The sequence below is a fragment of the Halyomorpha halys genome, unplaced genomic scaffold (assembly GCF_000696795.3).
Source record: "Halyomorpha halys isolate HHAL.00 unplaced genomic scaffold, Hhal_1.1 Scaffold644.1, whole genome shotgun sequence".
NCBI classification, from domain to species: Eukaryota; Metazoa; Arthropoda; class Insecta; order Hemiptera; family Pentatomidae; genus Halyomorpha; species Halyomorpha halys.
This window is the reverse complement of record NW_027104642.1, coordinates 53824-74172: the sequence shown is the minus strand read 5'-3', so window position 1 is coordinate 74172 and position 20349 is coordinate 53824. Positions and strand designations below refer to the sequence as shown.

The window sequence follows — 20349 nt, the reverse complement described above, 5'->3', positions numbered from 1 at the left end:
CAAAAAACCTTAAGTAGTCACGGAACTGTATGTAAAAAAAAAAATTGATAAATAATGTTTAAGGTTTATAAAAATCTTAATATATAGTTTATTATGTTTGAGATTATATTGATAGCTTCTTATCTTTGGTCTTCTTATCTATTAACGAATTCATTTTTATCTTAGGAGGACGTATTATCGTTTCTGTCTAATTCTTTTAAAAGGATTCTTTAACTACGTTAAGGCATATTGGGGTGCGCATATTGGAACGCAGTTTTTCCTAGAATACCTTCTAATTGATGGATGTATTCTATTCATATTTATTTTCTGATAAGTTTCCAACATTGCAAATAATTTTATTGTGGGTGAATAAACAAGAAAAAATAATTTTAAGTGAAGACCAAAATTAAATTCCTGTGCAACCTGTTATTAAGGTAAAGTATTTAATAGTAAAACTGTTCAATAAATATTAATGGTCAAAATACTTTAGGGATTAGAGAAGTTGAATCTTTAAAATACTGTAACGTAGTTTTTTTCCTAACTCTGGTTAAATATATTTTATTCTGTTTTGTTTGGTAATGAGCAATTCAAAATGAACGATTCGCTGATAAAATCTTGTTTATTAGATCTAAATTCAGATTGTGATACTTAATAGCTTCTACACCTTTCATTGACAAACAAGATTCTCAAATCCTCAAACAGCTTTTATCGTTGATATATCAATATTTTATTTTTAATAACATATTTTATGGAATCTCGACATTATCGTTTACGCATTTTCAGAAGGATTAATCTACTTATTCTATCCGAAGATAGTAACAAATCCATGAGCATATTATATAAATCCACAAAGCTGTAAATCTCAGCAGTACATCTTTATTATAATTCTATACCTCAGAACTTAAAAATAAGCATTTTTAACTAATTAAAATGACAAACGACTAACTTGGGGACTTCATACCACAGGGAAAACTGCTCGTCGACAATTACAATGCTTTACTGGACAAGCGATCGAAATGTTCAATTAATTACAAAATACTATAATTAGACCGTTTTGGATTTACGGAATTGACCACTAAATCCATCGAATTTCTCTTCTATCCAATCCTCCATAAACTCCAAACCCACTTGTTTTTAACCTTTCTTCCTCTTTGATTCGCAATAATCTAGTAGTCCGAAAAGACCATGCCCTCTAGACCTTCTAATTTCGATCGAAATTTTATTGGAGTTCTACCAGTATGTAAATTCTCCAGAAGTCTATCATACCGATGTAATATAATTCACAGGACATTTACTAGCTGTATTTTTTACTTATTACAGTTGTAAATTTCAATAAATAGATTATAAAAAGACAAAATTCCTTATAAGCCTAAACAAGCACTGCTCTGGATAATTAATTTCAAATCTATGAATAATTACCGTTTCTTTTATTTTCTTTGTTGCTGAAAACTGCTTATATACTAACAAACTATCCAAGTCCTATCCTATTCATTTTTTGCTTCTTGAATGGTTGAATGTTAATATTATTTTTATAGATACTTTTATGTATTTTAAATATTTAATTTGTGTTTCAGCATCGAGCGGGACCGACTTCGCGAGCGGGATCGGCAGGCCCGGGCGCTGATGAACTCCGAGCCAAGTCCCACCTCAGGCGGTGCCCCTCTCTTTGGCGCACCCGTCAGGGTAAGTCCAAATAATTATTCTATTTACTATTTATATTTATAGTTATTTTAATATTATTGTTAAAGTTACAGTTACATTAATAACTCTTTCAAGTTCCCTGAACTACTCTATGTTTCATTATTCCAGTTCACACTAAATTCAAAACAAAAATCATTAGATTAAAAATCGAAGGTAACTTTTGTTTGGTTTAGTATATAATGAACACTAAAATTTATTCGAATAATACATGATTTTCGAGTTATCGGCAAAAAATTATAAACATTTTTTTTATTCACACGAAATTTAAATTCTCAATCCAAAAATTATTAATAAGAACATTACCATAATTTTCTACATTGTGTCTGTGAAAATTCTTCAAAACTTTTTGGTCCTTATTTGGAAATTATTTGAGACATGATATTTTTTTTTTTACATGAGTGTGGCCTCCTTTTAAAAGTGGATATTCCTATACGATGTGCCGCATTAAAAAAAAAAAAATGTACAAGGAATGAACTCTTATTTTTAATTTAGTATAGGTTGAAAAAAAAAATCATTTTTTATGTTTTTTATATTTCCATATAAAATTGGAGGTCACAAAGTTGAAATTCGTCATCAGCACCCTAAAAAAAAGCATTAATGAGCAACTTTTCAGAACTTTCTCCCGATATTCTTTGTTGTACTAAGTTGCCTGGATTAAATTTTGTTTTTATAACAATATCTGATTAGAAAAAATAGTTTTATTTATAACTAAGTTTTAATTTACCCAATAATTATATTTGTCAGAAATGGAAATCCAATCTGCTCAATATACACTTTTTCCCTCATCACATCAATGCACATTTAATTGGTCTTTAATATCAGCTAGGTCTTATTATGATTAAATGGCTGTATTTTCAACAAAAAAAAACTTCTATAGTACCTTTAATTTTTGTATATTTGAAATAATTAGTCATTGCGAATTGTGATAAATAACAAATCTGAAAGCATTGGATTACTAACTGAAGGAGAAATAAATATTTTCGTGTTTCCATCGATGTTATTAAGATAGTCATATCGTCCATTGAAACACAAAAACAAAAACATGGCAATAGATGTTTTTTACGTAAAACTCTAGCAAGAGGAATTTTCCCATTGTGAATAATAATAATGAGTTTACGATTTTGAAACGAATAAAGGGTTAATTTCAAGTCAAAGTAAGTTAGTGAATGAAAGTTGAGTGATACAGCACACCAGATTTTTTATTTTCAATTAGGAACGATATGGGCTTTAACAGTGATAATTGTTCTTAATTTAAATCTGATATATATTTCATTGGTCAAAACTGAAAATGATAATATAATACTGATAATTTATTAGTGTTAAAGTACAGTTGAATGACAATTTTCCATTAAATATGTTCAATCAAAATTTGAAATAATTGTTGTTTACAATCTCCTGGTTTTATAGGATTAATAATGTAGGAGTGGATACTAACCATGAATCCACCCTCGGGTGAAATATTCGCGAAACAATGCAGCCCTTGGTGGGGTTGCTCTAACGCCTCGACACAGCGCGGTTGTCCCATAGTCAATAATTTAGGCGGAGAATTTTAGCCAGCTCTTGAGTTGGCGGCAGTTAATCACCCAGCCCTGAGTAGCATCTCAGTAACAATTTTCAAGTCAATTCCCAACTAATTAGGAGAAGGAAAAAACGAGGCGAAACACGTCCTCAACAATTCATCACACCTCTTTCCTTTGGGAATTATTTGCAATTAACCCAAGAGCCCATAGCAACGCAGCGACTTAAGAACTTGTCTTCGGTAAAGTCTTCCCAAGTCGTGATATTGGGTGCCAGATAGAAATAAAATGGGTGTGGGGAGCGGATCACTTACCACCCCACATATGTCCCTCAGTTTTGTGTAGATTAGTGAGCTGGTTTTAAGTTATCGTTATTTTTTAAAGTTTTATTTTGCTATAAAAAATTGTATTCTATTGTTCACGAGGTGGGAATAACGAATATAAGAATATTCCTGCCAAAAATACAGTACTTAACAAAGTCGTAATGCAATGAGGAGACGTTGTGTGGTCTCGGCAAGTACTTATTTCTCCTTTAGTTATTCATTACTATTTTGTATTCAACTATTATTATAATGAGCAAAACAATGAGACTGTTAAATTTGTTTAAATTAAATACAGGTACATTAGAGGAACTTTTTTTAAAAAATATCTGACATTGAAGTCCATTCAAGCATTCGTACATAATGTTTTTCGAAGGGTTCTAAGGCTATAAAATATTTAAATTTGAAACTACCATTGTCTAATGGAGAGTTCGATAAATCAGGTATATATTTCTCATTCGTTCCGAATACTTCAGATAGTATTTATCATCGAAAATATCTGTATCAAGTGGTCAATGTTAATTTATGTCTCATCAATAACGGTTATCTCCCGAATCCGACAAAGATGGCCTTCTAAATAAATGGATTCCAACGAAGAAGCTCTCAAGGTTGGGGTTTTGTGCATTCGCTAACCGGTCCGGGACAGTAATCGGAGATCTATTCAAAGTCAGCTACGACAAATATCCTTGTATGTCACCAATCGCACCTACTTAAAAAACATTTTTTGGCCAACAATTTTTATGATATTACAATTTTATTTTTTGCCCAATGACTCATATTGATGATGAATGTAATATATCTCGAAAAAAACGATTAATTTAGAGCATTTATTCTTGTTTCAATGCTCATGCATTGCCTCTATTGCTATAAAATTAAGACAAGCCACCGTTGAAGGAATAAATTGTGTTAAAAAAATACAACACAATTTTCCAAATATTGTATTTATCTATAATATTAAAAAATATTTGACGGTACTGATTAAGTAAATTAAATAGTAAAACGGAAATAAAGTTAGTTTATTGTCAAATTTTATTTGTAGATTTTTTAAATCAACCTTCAACCCCGTTAAGAGAAATATGCCAAGATCGTAATTATATGTCTCTAATTAGGCCTAGTGATATAAATAAGACTAGGACGTCAGATAGAGTTGCGTTTTTAACTTCAAGGCCACAACGTCATGCCTTAATTATGCTACATATTATAGGAATATTGATTTTGTGAATTGGAAAATGTCCCTACGGGTTTTTCCTTCTCCAAGACCAGTCTTTTCGTCAAAATTAACTCACTTCATCAATAAACCTTGTTCGGGAGATCATTTACATTGTGATTCAGCGATCACCGAAGATGTACCACGGCCTTCAGGTGAGACCAGGCTTCCCACACCGTTTGTCCACTGTCGCCTACCTAGAGACAAAAGCATCAGTTGGACCGAATAAAAATAAAAGGGAAAACAAAGGAGACCGGTACTGACGTCACGGGAGGGGGAGGAAGGAGTGAGGATGGAGTGATGCAACCGGTCGCGGGGAAGGGCAAAACCTGTGACGCAATCCGAGGGTACGTCAATTAGTCGGTAGTGGTAGTAGCCGCCTCGTAGTAGTAGTCACACTCGAGGGCTACTTTGTCATCAACAACCCTTACAGTAATTTATAAAATAAAAAAAAAATTATTTGATCTGATGTGTCCTGAATTCTTAAATTTCTAATAACTGCTAAAAAATGTTTTTTACTGTTACTGCATGTTAACGTTGCTGAAAATTGAACAAACCAAAACAATTCAATTTCCCGGAAAAATCCGTCATTACAATTAAGAAATATATCTATGTAGGCGTCATCCTTAAGACGGCTATTTTAGTTGGCTCGGTCAGTAGAGGACACTCAAATTTTGATGAAGGACTCTAGTTCTAAAAGGATCTAATCCTTCATTTTATTTATTTAGATTTTTGTTGCTTTTGGCGATTTACGCCATCAGGATGTGTCGGATGAAAAACTTGCCCGTTATTTCGTCTTAAAATTTCATTTACTATCAGAATCAGTATAAAAACGTACCTCATTCTTTTATAAAATTCGAAGTTAAGTCCGCTGGAGATAGTTAGCCCTAATTCTGTGTTGATGTATTTGATTTCATCTTACATTTCCGATTTAACTAATTTGATTTATTATTTTATTCTTTTTTCATTTGAAAGTAGACGTTAAAAAATGACTCATAGCAAATTTTAGCCATACCTTCTAATTAGTTGAATTCAAAATGTTCGTTTTTGATTAATAGGAACATAACATGTATGATTAAACGTCGAATTAATTAGTTAGACTTACACATTTTCCTTCGCAAAGCCAAAAAGAATCTATTACAAGACGTTAAAAGAGACATTTATGATTTCATTGAACCGAATATAAAAAGATGTTGTACAAAGTTTTTACTTCTTCAGTGTTCATCAGAAGTTTAAATAGATTCGTATAAAAATTAAGTCCGTGATGACTTTTATAATTAAAGTAGGAATGTATTCCTCCCTTGGAATTTCTCGAGGGATTTAAAAGAACTTATGAATCACTTGTTCCAGATAACTGGTTTTTTTTTTCGTTTTTGTTTCCTCTTCTCTTCAATTCATTCTAATCTCTTTGCACGCTTGAAACACCTGAATTAACTTAATCTGAATAGCAGTTTAAAAAATCCTTAAATTCTAACTGTTAAAGATACTGGTATCAGCAACGTTTAATGGGGAAACAGCCCATGCGTTGAATCTGAATTTCTCATAATGTAAAATAAAAATTTATTTTCTCATCTTAATATCACTCAGAGACAATCATGTAATTGGTATCCTATAATTACCTAATTGCCAGGACAAGTTAATAATTCGTAATTATACATTCTTAATGATTATAAACAATCATCAACCATAATTAGTGACAAATTGTTATTGTTATCGCTTTTACCTGAAAGGGGTAGTCAACTCTTTTCAGATCAGTAGATCAAGGTCTCCAGACAGAAATTAAAAGTTGATATTTTTTTAATTTAATAAAATCACATACTGTTAATAGAGAACGGAAAAATGCATATCAACTACAGTATAGCCATTTTTTTAAAAAAATATTTTCCTGATTCTTCATGGAAATAATCTAATGAATTTGTGGAAAACCTTTATAAAAATTATGTATTAAATCTAAAATGTTATTGAATTTATTCAATTTTTAATTGTATTGACTAACTCTCACGTACTATAAAAAAAAAAAAAAATGTTATATATTTTGGCTTAAATAATATTTGTAACAGAATGACTGTTATTTTCACATAAAAATTAAGTTTTACGAACTGATATGTATCAGGTAATTGTCATGCGTTAAAGATGAATTATAGAACTGTTATTCTTAATCAATATTTAAAATAATTATTTTGTTTCAATTTTTTTTTTTTTAACTACTGTACTTATTATATTGAAACTACCTAGGAAACAAGAAAGTAACACCAATAAGTTTTCCTCTGGACTCCTACATAGATGGCATGTTGCCAAGCTATCAATGTAGGAATGAAATATTGATGGATAGATTTTGTGACTAAAGATATTATTAAATCCTTTTATGTTTCTTCATTATCATCTAATAAGTAATAATGGAGAAAGAAATATTTAATGAATAATCAATAGCGTGCATATAAATGCATTTTAACCTATTAACTCCCGTTTTAAGTTATTCGAGCCCCAGGGGTGTAACAAGACAATTTTGGGGCCAGGGTGGATTTATTTTTGTCTCCTACCCTCTCGCTCCCTCCCCCAAATCTCTATTTTTAACTTTAAAACAATATCGTCTGATTAAAAAAAAAAAGGAGAGGAATGACTGAATGTCATTTTTCTGCAATGAAGTTCAAATAAAATTTACAGTTGTAAATTTCCATAAATTAAATTTAATTAAAAAAAGAAGAGAAATATAGCAAATTTAAAATAAAAACAATAATTTTCTAGTTTGATTAAAAACAAAAAGTGTAATTTTTTCTGCAATAAAGGTATCATTGTAATAAAATAAAATTCAGTTGTTGATTTCCGTAAACAAAATTTTAAAAAAAATATAATAGTCTGATTAAATAAATATATATACATAGATCTATAGACATTTTTTTTTGTGATAAAACTATCATTAAAATTAAAAAAAGAAATTCCCTATGCGGTCCTTTTAGTGAGGCGCCCAGGGCAGACGACTCCCCTCCTTGTGCACAACTTTTGTATGTAGTTGTATTATTCGATAGTCTTTACTCGAACACTAGGAGTTTTATGTATTTCTAGCATATTTTTTAATGTTTTCAGCCAAATATATTCTGTGAAACTATGTGGATAACGTTAATATTTCCATAATATACTAAATACCGACTTAAACCTCGTAAAGCCTACGATCTTACTTCCACAAAGATTCCATAATATAAACGTCTTAGGTAAACATGCTCAAAACTTAAAAATGTCTTTTTCATGTTATATCTTATAATCATAACTTGTTTTTAAACAATTATTCATGCATCTGATAATATATTATGATAATACTTCATCCAGTTGTTTAGAAAAACAAGATGAAATTAACGATTTTACATTTTGTATAAAGCGGTATAATTCTATCTCTTGTAGTTTTAAAAAATAATAAATAGATATATTATGCTTTATAACTGCCCTGTTTCGACATGACCGGTAAAGCTGGGCGAGTAAGAGATAAAAGGATCCACAGGTGATTTGACAACATAAGGGGCCCTTTGAAAGAGTCCACATGAGTATTGATTATAGCTGCATAGATGGCAGCCAGCTCTCTACCACACATAGGGATATTAATTCATTCAATCTCCTGCATTACCAACGCTCAATCCCTTCATTTTGAAAGAAGATTTTGTTAAATGATTTTGTTAAAAGATTTTGTTCTTATATATATATATATATATATAACTAATTAATAATACTATAATTATTTTATATTTCTTGAAACCACTTAAATAAATCAATCCATTAAAAAAAAAAAACAGGTACTAGTGGAGCTGTCTGATTGATAGAGTGCTTCAACATTTATCCTCCAAAATTTATCCTCTGACAAGGATAGTCAGTATATGTAAAATAAGTTTATGCTTAAGGAAAATTCAGTATGCCAAACCAGTGTTAAATGGATAACGTTTTACACACTTAGCAGTTAACGAGTTACAATAAAAATTGAGGTGTTTCACAAGGCCATAAGCTAATTCCACTTATTTATCTTATTAATTTATTTTCCTGTTAGCCTGCAATTTTAAATCAGTTTTAATTCTCGAATACCCTACATAAAAAAAGACATACGCTATCATTAGGATTATTTTATTCATCATTTAAAAAAAGATATATATCTTTCTTGATTCATTTCACTACTTCGTATATTCTTAAATAATGAACAATTTTCAGGTTCCAACATTCTTCAAAAACTTTATATTATCAAAAATATAAAAATAAAAAATTCTAAACATTTTTGGGCTACCTCTTTGCTAAAACCACTGCATGAAGCAATACTTTAACCAAAAATCTGCTTATAAAATTTTAATTTAAAAATGTTTGTAACCATAGTGAAGTCATCATAACAATATAACCATATTATTAATAACCACTAGAGTGGACTTCAGAAAATTATTTTAAATTTAATTACTGTCCAATTAATTTTAAGATCTCATTTCACATAACAATAATTAATCATAATAAAATCAAACAAAAAAAAAATACATTAACTCTATCAAACTACGACAACGGAAATTCAAGTCATACGAACCTGTTATTTTTTCTTTTTGGCCGACTTGTTTGAATGGAATTAGAGTGTGATGGCTAACGTCACGTTTAGAACTTCGGAGCTGCCACAGATTCCTCGAAATTCATTAAAATCTCTGTTTTCAGTTTTTTATTTTTCATCGACTATGATTTTCTTTTTTTTTCCTGACATGGTTGTAAGCACACAGCAGCCTGTTCTAACACGTTAAAAAATAAAATAAAATAGTGTTTCTAAGCTCTCAATTAAAACCAGAATACTGTAAAAACTTTTTTTCCGAGAGATATATGAAAATAAAATTACGATGTTGGGAATTTGAATGTAAAAATGTTACACTGGAACAGCTCTGGCAATTATCATTGAAGTGTAGATCATTGGAATATAATTTATTTAGAAATAATATTTTCCCTTCTCCGTATTATAACTATAATAAATAAATAGTGATCCCTTTCGTTTTCATCATTTTCATTTTATTCAAGAGGTTTTTATTCGTTCCCGTTGTTTGAGAATCAGCCATAGATGCAGTTTTCTTGTTTCATTCGTGGTGTTTTAATTTTTTTTATCTGGGTGAGAATTGTGCGGCGATAAGGTGGGGTATGTGGGACAACTGCTGAGCTCTGCACTATTATCAACTTGCGTTGGCTAGTTTCCACAGTTCTCTGTGCAGTACAGTTCCAAGGAGTTACTCACCAGGGTCCAAACTTAAAACAAATGTCGATTACAACGTAAGTCATTTTAATGAATTTTTACCGTAGCATAACATAAGGGTTTCTTTTAATAAATAGCGGAAGAGAAAAAAAAAAGTTACAACCATGGTTTTGTTCAGCCATTACGCCCTGTTAATTAAGAAGACTACATCTACTTCCTACCCGTAATAAATTTACCTGCAGTATTTTTCGTTTTCTATTGTTAAATATTCAAGAAAATTAAATATTACTACTCATTGTTTCTATACCTATAGTTCCTCATCTAATATTTAAATTGAAAAATACACGCTTCAAACCGTTGAAAAAAAAAAGGGTTTAACAAAGAATTGAAACATTGGAAGAAATATTGAAATAGTGAAAAACAAACAAACAATCTTCATTAATTAAAACGTTTAATAAATTTAGTCAATTGTTCGCGAGTTTTAAATGCTGAAAAAAATATGAGTTGAATGAAAATCCATACGGAATAAATTTAAAACTAAAAACTGTGATTTTCTTTGATTGATTTGTCTCAATGATTTAATTCTATTTTCTAGAGATCTTAAAATTTAGAAATCATAACAGCATGGTACTGATTTTATGAATGTGAAACTTGCTCACTAATGTTAAGGAAAGAACAGTTTTAAATTAAATTGAAACGTGTGCACCTGTTGAAACACTGACCTGTATTTCATCTTCTTAATAAGATAATGATTTAATCATAAAATATTCAATCACAATCTATTTAAGTAACTGAATAAAAAAATGGCTATCTGGTTCGGGACACTGATTTTTTTTTCTAATACATTTATTAAGAATCAAATCTTGAATAATTATTACTGATAAAAACTAGGCTTACGAGTCATTAGGATGTTTGATGAGGATAGAAGTACTGTTAGTGAACAACTGCCATAACCCTAATCACTCTTTCTATTCATTTGTTGATTAAATTGTTTAGCATTCATCATCGGTGCTCATTATTTTCATATTGTTAATAATTTATGTTTTAGTATTTTTAATGCTAGTTTATTCTCTTAGACTTAAAAAAGTCCCTTTTCGAGATTAGTTATGAAGGATGGAGATATTAATGTTGTTAAGCAAATAATATCAAATATAAAGATTATCACAATTGAAATTACGTCAATATCTGCTTTAAAAAATATACAAAACATATTATTGGTGCTATGATTTATAACTTAATAAATTTGAGTTTCCCGAAGTTTTCTTAAGCTATGGTGCGTGTAGGTTCCAAATCATTCATTACTTACGAGTATATCAAAGTTGGTTGAGACAAAAATATATACAGGCCATACATAGGCCATTGACCACAGGCCATATACAGTAAATTTTATTTTTGCAAAAATTCTTTAATTATTGCCATGGTTTCATAAGGGATAACGTAAACAGACCGGTTGTGCAGGATATTTCCCTGAGGTAAAACATTCAACGTTCTTAGTACCTTTGCTTGCTTACCTATTAAAGGTACTAATGCTTGCTAGGTAATGGAAAGATCTAAATCCAATTATTCTAATACTTATTTTATACCGAAACTTAGTTAAATCATATATTATATGATATTGTATTATACTATATTTCATGGTTCTGCCCTACCCAGGTACGATCTTCCCAACTTTTGTGGATTTATCAGTACAAAAATTACAAAACCGGTTCTTCTAGTTGAAGTCACAATAGTTCTGGACATTCATTAACGATTATCCTCATTATTAGAACAGATAATACATTAAGATGAAAATGTGAGTGTCCAGAGCTTTATCCTCACGGTCCTGTCCATTCTGATAAGGCAGTTTTTTCAACCCTTTGTTTTTCGAATTTTCATGGTCAAATCTGTATTTTATCTCGTTCCTCTTAGCTCTCCAAAACGACTAACCTCTCGATGTTTTTAGGGGGCGCATGTCAGATAGGACGTAAATGTCCAAACAACCATGTATCATGCTCCCGGCCCCATTGGTAAAATACCAAATTTTTCATATCACTCTATAATTATACCGAAATACACGGAGAAGTTTTATTTCTTTAATAACTTTTGAAACAACGTTTTCACAAGACAGGATATTATAAAAAATCCCATGTTTCGTCACGGTTTACTCTATCATGAACGTGTTTGATCCTGTAAATTCGAAGGCAGGGGCATGATGGTATCATGATCAGCCTTGATTTGAAATATTAATTAAGAGCATGATCCTAAACTAAAGGTAATATATATATATATATATAGGTAAAATCTCTACAAAACATTTAGAAGAGCATTAAAGTATTTGCTATTGTAGGTTGACTCGCTTCATAGGTGCTTTTTATTAACTTCCATTAGTATTCTATATTCCAGAGGAAATTTAGTTTAAATCTTTTATATTATAATTTCTTTTATTGATTCATTATACAATGTTTCGGGTCATTGTCCCCATTTAATTTATTAAACTGACAATGATTTATACTGATGATAATAATATAAGAGTGTGTTCATCCTACTGATTTAATCACGTTGCGCTGAATTGATTGAACCGTAAGGGATTGACGTTTTTAAATTCTGTCAGGTAGGTCTTGGAAGGACTTAGATTTGTTGTTGGCTATCGACCGGCGTCAGGCTGACAGAGGCTACTCAAGCCCTCCAGCCCTCCAGCGCCTTTCAACTAAGTTCAGTTTATTATCTTTACCTTAACTCCGTCCTCATCAACCTCCACCGCTCCTATACCAACTTCTCATTAAGTTGTTCCAATTTCGGAATCTTTGCCTACATAACAGACATTCATCACTCATTATTCATATTTAAAATAATCTTATCCTCATTCTTTTGACGAAAAGATTAATCTGACTATATACTTAAGCTAAGGATAGATGAAAATCGGTTAGCTCTTCGCCAACTTTCCATCATGCCAGCAGTACTAATGGGCTACATTAGTATTTTAAGAACAAAATTCAACTCTCGATTTTAATTGTTTAAAAAAGTGTTTTCTTTAAAGCTGGAAATTTGATATAAAGAAAATACAACCCAACTTTTATATGAGGGTGCAAAGAAACTGATTTTTTTAAACAAAATTCCATTTATTTTTGTATTATTTATATCACTTTAAAGGTTGAACATTAGTTACGCATTTTTGAAAACGCTGTGACAATGTTTGTTAGCCCTCACCATACTAGTTCTCCGCCATGTCCTTGAGAAAGCGTTGAACCTCAGTTTTCATCTCCTCTTCGGAGCTGACTCGCAGACGTTATCTCTCTGAGTGCCAGGTTCGATCTACTGAAAGGATTTCAGTTTGGTATGAGAAAGGTGTAGCAGGTATAAAGTCCGTGAAAATTCTGACAATCGCGATCTCTCAGTATTTTTTCATTAGTAGTGTTAATTATAAATGAAATTCAATTCATAGACACTAAAATTTTATCCCATTAAAACTCTGAATTCTCAATCTTTAACTTTCAATAAAAAATTCAATCGGATAAAACTGTATTCGTAAAAATATCTAATCGAATAATAACCGAATTTTTTTTTCAAAGCTGTGTAGTTCATTTATCTTTTGTCAGTCTTGGAGAAATACGAATTATGATTTTTCCTTAATTTTTTTAACCTGTTGAGTGTAGAATTTAATAATTTCGGGATAAAGGTCGTGGTGTAGAATATTTCTCATTCAAATAATTATGTATAATTAAGTAGAAACTTTAAAATCAGGGATGTAGTGAAAAATAAATACATTATCATTATATAAAACACCGAAAAATATTGGGCATGTAATAGACAAGTATGAACAATGGATAAAGGTTTAGTCGTTGATCGTTTGAAGTGACTATAAAAAAATCTGAATATTAGTCGCGACTAATGACTAGTTTTTTAGTCATGATTATTTTTTTTACTGAAAATTTAGTCGTCAAATTTTTTTCGTCCAACCCTGGTTACCTGAGTCGATATCACTCCAATAATACAATGGTATTTAATTTTTATTTTTTTATAATTTTAAACCTTTATTTTAGAAAGTTCTAAAAAACTCTGGTTGGAACTATGGAAATTGATTAATATATTTCGAGTTAATAAAATAAATTGGCTTGTTGCTTAACTAAAAGTCGTAGTTTATCCTCTATTTTTACCTCGAACTGTTGTGACTTATTGTTCAGGGCTAATATTATTCGGCGTGGGTGACAAGAAACTATCCGCTGATAGTGGGAAAGTTCTAAGAGCGGATGTTAGAGAGGATATCGTGGTCCCAGTGTGTGTGTGTGTGTTTGTGTGTGATTATTCTATATTATGTCCAGTTCAAGCTGAAAGTCTCAACAATGGACAGTTCAAAATACTTTGTAATTTTATCCTTAATCTTCTCTGGAATATTCTATCATTTTATAACATTATATTATGAAACACCTCATTTTATTTAAACACACACACTCATAAATAAATATAGATGTACACATAGTAAACACTATTTGAATGTTTACAGTCCAGAATTCTTTATAATCTTTAGTTCAGATTTTTATAAAAACAAATGATTTTTTATTTTAGGTGAGTCCTTCGCCAGGAGATAAAGTAAAACAAAATATACAGAGTAAATTGGGCGAGTATGACAAGGTGAAGCACTTATTGGAAGAACCGAAGCAACTCCTCGGCTTCGATGGCATACCAGCTTCGCCAGCTCCCGCCCAACCACCTCCGACAACAAGGACTCATGAGTTCAAGAAACCCCCCTATCATCCTGCTCCCAACCGCCCGACTTACAGGTATATATTTATCATACATACAATAAACAATACGCAAAGATTTTAGGATGTCAGCAAACATATATTCATTCCATGTACAACTATCCACTATTCTAAATTGAACATGAAAATGCGCAAGACTAATCAAAAGGTTTTTAAATTGTACGAACATTATAATAAAGATGGGCTGGCTCATACTGTTTGATGTATAGCTTGACAAGTTAACTGAGAACCATGTGGGCGGAGCCCTCAAGGGGAAATCGTCCTCCCTCTACACAACCAAATTAATTTTCGTTTTAAAATTTCGATGCATTTTACATTCTTTCAATCTCGTGTACTAATCAATAAGTTGAATATTATTTTATTCCATTTAATTAATGCCTTTTTAAAAATAAATTTATTTTTCTCTTATTTATTATTTTCAAGTGATCAAAAGTTAATTATTTTGATATTTTCATTTTTAAAAAAGTATAGTACTGAATCGCAATAAAAACACAAAACAAAATAGTTACTAGAAAGACGGCTTAAAATATCGGGCTAAATCACAGTACAAACAATATAACTGTCACAAAACTTAAGTGGGAGATTATTCTGGCTATCAATTATTATTATTTAAACATTTCAAATTAAATTATTCAAAACGTAGTCTTTTCTTTTTCCTTACATTAACGCATGCGCAATAAATGGTTCTTTCTATACTTGTCAAGCTTTACTTATTATACTCTATGATCATTTACACTTAGAGAATGAAAGGTTCCTACTCATTAAAAACATAATAGTTTAGAAGGAACTTGGTCCGAAACAGAATACATGTTGTAACGGACTCACTGGCTTTTATTAATATTAATATAAAAGTTAAATAATTTTTCATGCCATTTAATAATATTTTTTAAATTTTTTATTAACTTTAAGATTTTATTAAATTTTGTATCCTAGCTTCGTGTACATATTTAGAAAATAAAAATTGGGCTATGCTTTAACGCAATTTTATTTCTTTTCGTATAGCAATAAAATACAAATGTCTGAATAAATACTTTGTTTAAATACATATCATCTTGCTTATAGGTGCAAGGTTCTAATGATCCAAGGTATACCGTTCCGTGATTATAATCTTCTCTACCATCAACCACATATCAAACATTATTTTTTCAATAACTGTTTAATATCTTTGTTCTCAAAAAATAAGAATTCTTCCCGTTGTTATAATTTTAAAAAATGGCTTTTAAAAAGAAATTACAGTAAATTGTGATCCTAGCTACAGGAGTCCTTATAATCCTTTTTTCCCCATTCTGAATAAGACAGGAAAACCGTGTGTACATTGGTGCCTGTTATTTATTTATGATTTCATAGACCTTTTTACTACAATGTGAAACTTACTTCAGGTCGGCCTGTATCAAGACTAACGATGTGAAGCCGGGCTACAACTGCGGAAGAGGATTCTATCCTGGGCAACCCGTGAAGCATGGGGCCGAGCAGAGGGCCAACGGGGTAGTCACTTCCAAGGGTCCTCCGATCCATCCCCACCAGAGGCCTATCAGCAGAAATCCTCAACACCGCCCACATCACCCTGAACTCATGGTAATATATATTTTTTAAAAAGTTAGATGTTTAATGGTTTAATCACTTCGTAAACCTAAACCAAGACAGCCATAACACAACCCTGTTTTAATATAATAGTTGATTGAAGGGCTCCCAATAAACAGGTTCTAACAACGAAATTTAAAAAAAAAAAATTGTCGGAGTACAAAACCTCTTTCTAAGCTTATTAGACAATTACTAGCAATGAATCTCTTTTAAATTTCACTTAAAGGAAATTTAAGTTAATTTTTAGTCAAATTTAAGACTTTTTTTCTCATCTCTGAAAAGTTATAAGAAATGTCAGTTAAAACCTCTTTAGTGGAAGCTCTTCATTTCACTCATCCCTTTCTATAAGAAGGTTAAAACGTGGTTATAGCACTCTCCCTCAGCCTCTACAGGCTGTCATCACCTCTGGGATCTCCTGGATTATTGCTTTGGTCGCCATAAGAGGTTGGAAATTTGGTTCACAGTTCCTCAGGCTGACTATGGCTGTGATTATTACGACGTATTTTTAATTTAGTTCTATTTATTTTTTATTTTTTAATTTGATACCAATGGTTACATATATCACTATTACTTAATACCATTAAATTAGGCAGACTGTAATAAGTGATAAATTGATTAAAATAGTCAAATAGGTTTTATAAAAAAAAAAATTGATTAAATTCATGTTTTAACACCAACTTAAATCAATATATTGATAAATCTTTTCTATCAAGCAATTTTATATACAGAAACCATATAACTTCACGTGTTTTTTTTTTTTCGAAATGTATAAACATATAAATAAAACGACTTGTGAATTTATTTTTTTTAATAAAGTTCCAATTAGGCTTTCAAATACCATTTAATACATTAATTTGAGTGTTGTTAACAAAACCTTTTGGGAAGTTGATCCCATATTTGGAATTGAATTAAACGATGTAAAGCTACAAATGATTTTTAATTCTAAATTAAAACAACAAGAACACTGTTTTAATTTAAATCGAAATTTACATCCATGTTCCGTAGGATTGACTAATTTTAGTAAATGAATTGATTTCATTGAAGTATGGTATTGTTTCAATTCATCCAGTTATATTTGTACATATAGATCTATGATTGTTTCATTCTAAATATTAGCTTTAATTTGAATTTAGCCTTGAATATTTGTATCGTATTATTACTTGATCAAAATGCCCTCCATTTTTTATGAAATACTTCTATCTACTAGAGACTTAAAATAAGTTTAATATTAAAAATTAATTTGAAATCAAACCAGAAAATTGACAGTTTAATTTTAAAGGTGTTTTATACAATTATTTAAAAAATTTTGGTTAATGTACCCTTCATTAAAAAAATTAAGAATGTGTATATGTGTATCTTCAATGTTGCTAAAATTATATGAGTGTTAAATTAACCCACATGAATCTGTATTATAAGTTACAAAGCACTCTGTTTTTAAAATCATTCAAAAATATATTTTGAACTTCTTATGTTCAAAAGACCATATAACTGAAATTAATTAAAATTTAGACCACTGACAAATTTTTTATTGTTAATTACCATTTATTTAAATTTATTTGATGTTTAAAGGCTTATGAGAACCATTACTATTTTTTAAAAAACTAATTCAGGCCAAACTACTTTCAACTTTTTAAATGGTTGATTTATTAGAATCAAAAAATCAAATGTGCTGTTGTGGATGGTTGGTTAACGTAAATATGCACGTTAGTACTTTTTAATCAAATGTTCGACGTGTATCCATTGCAAGGTTTTTGATATTGCTTAAATGTTTATATAATGAATATTTTTTGGGGAGTATCAGTCATAGACAGACAATATAAGAGAAGATTTTTTTTTTGTTCCGATTTATTCCTAAAGCAATATCTTCGGCCCAACTATAATGGGGATTTTGAGAGTTAGAGATGTGTTGAAGGCTAGTTCGTCTCCACAGTATCTGAGGGTCCTACACTATTTGGTTGACGGAGTATTGCCCTATCCCCTAAGGATTAGTCATCGAATGGCTATTGCTGTTTATAAACCTTTTACTTTTTTAACCAATCAAAAATATATCGCGAACATTTATTTTTCCACAATCTCCCAAAACAGCTTTTCCTTCGATTTGGTTTTTCAATGAGACCGAAGTGAACGAGGGCTAATGAGGAATTAATCGATTACAGTCTTATTTATGTTTCTCCTATTACTATTCTACTATTTTTTTTATTTGATACTCCATAATCTGTTAGTCGCAAATACTTCAATTATTATTTTTGTATAAATATATATATATTTTTTATGTTTGCAGATGCATAAAGACATGAATCGTTCTTCTAATGCAACTGACGTGGAACATATACTTAAGGTAAAATTTTTGTGATTGATAATTTTTAACTAAATCACTATAGCTGTCTTAGAATGTAATTTTTATACCAAATTTATAAACTCTCAGGAAATGACGGAAGTGATGGCACCTTTGACGGCAATCGCTTCGACCCCGAGGAAAGAAGTCGAGTCCAAGTTTAGCTTTCCTCCTGACTTTTATGGACAGGTAAAAAAGAAATAAATAAAACTTTAAAAAAATATAATTATAATTCCTTAAATAATAGATTATTTTTGCCTACTAATACTAAAATCAATTTAGAAATAATACTTTACAAAAGCACGAAGATCAGTATGAGGCTATGATACCATAATTGAAGGCCTATTAGTAGCTTGAGTGTATTGCAAAAGTGAAAAAATTATAAGCACTATTTTTAAAAACAATAATGTCCACAAATGATTGTTATTTATTTATATTTTTTTCTGCGTATTTGTTTTATTTTTTAAAGATATGTTTCTTCACCAAAATGTAATATTATTGTAATATTTGTAAAATGTAATATTATTGATTTTTAAGATTATTGTAAAAATGAAAAAAAAAAGTGCAGAATTAGGGGACGAATGAAAATTTAGTCGCTACCCCAAAGTATAAGGGAATTTCCCTTGATGGGATATTATACTCCCTTCAGGCTTACTGTATTTTAATGATATGCATGCGATAACATTAATTGCTAGACGTATGCCACGAGTTTATTTATGAATTGCACAGAAAGCCATTGCTGCACTTAATGCTTCGGATTTGGATCAGTTATTGTAAATAAATTATTTTTTTTATAATGGGAATCATATTGAAATACTTGTTTTTAAATTGTTGCTACGAAGCCAATATTTTAATAATTTTCAATTATACGACATCCATCCCCTTTTGATAAGTGTCATTCCAAAACAAATGATTCAGCTGGATGCTTTTCAGTAATTGCTACAATTAGAATTTATTTTTTAATTTCCTTCTGTACTTATTGCCAGTACTCAATGGTTTGCACATTATTTAGATTGAAGTACTGAAGAAGCTTTTGCTCTAGGATTTATGCATATTATGTTTTATTGTATATCAGGGTTTATCATCTAGTCTATCGAAAGTTCATCTTCTGTGTGCTTAATGCGACTTACCAGCTATACCCTCATCATTTAATAAATTCGTAATAAAATTAGTTTGAGGTACAGCAAGTGATATTGAGTTGTTCTTTTACAGTTTCCTGAGCCGATAGAAATGCGAACGGCTTTACTATCACCACCGAAACCGGAGTCGCCTCCACCTCTACCACTGTCTCCACCTCCAGCCACACCCTGCCCTCAAAAGCAATGTAAGTTATTCCTCTTTTTTTTATTACTATATATCTCTAATAAATAATATGATGATTAATTTAATACTATGCCGGAAAGAATTACAACTTGGATCCCGAACGCTCTGCATCGAACAACTACATGTTTTTTTTTAACTTCAGAGTACGCAAAATTAATAACGGAGTTCAGCCTGTTTCTAAAATATTATATCAAGGATTAGTGGGAAGATCTATTCGTTGTGAGGTACTTAACTAGATGAACCAATCACATTTTTTTTTAATAGTTGCTAAGTACCATAAGCACTTGGGCCATCTTCATCCACCCAGGCGCTATAATTGCGTATTTTTAATAAATTTAGTTTTGAAAAACTCGAGTCAAGTGCTTTTTATTAAATTACTGAATTATGTGACGTAATTTTAAGAATTCAGTTAAGTTAAGATGTTTAAAAAATTGGTATTCAGCAATGTCATCAAATAAA

General features: G+C 30.4%; 1 protein-coding gene across 16 annotated transcripts in view; it reads left to right on the top strand.

Moving 5' to 3' along the window:
* lilli (lilliputian) overlaps positions 1-20349 on the top strand; it is a 508119-nt gene that overhangs the window by 461001 nt on the left and 26769 nt on the right. For all 16 annotated transcript variants that reach the window (XM_067045181.1, XM_067045004.1, XM_067045159.1 and 13 more), the window contains 6 exons: positions 1554-1662; positions 14455-14669; positions 16031-16226; positions 18514-18570; positions 18658-18756; positions 19780-19891. In XM_067045181.1, the coding sequence (XP_066901282.1) occupies positions 1554-1662; positions 14455-14669; positions 16031-16226; positions 18514-18570; positions 18658-18756; positions 19780-19891 (788 nt within the window). The remainder of the gene's footprint in view (positions 1-1553; positions 1663-14454; positions 14670-16030; positions 16227-18513; positions 18571-18657; positions 18757-19779; positions 19892-20349) is intronic.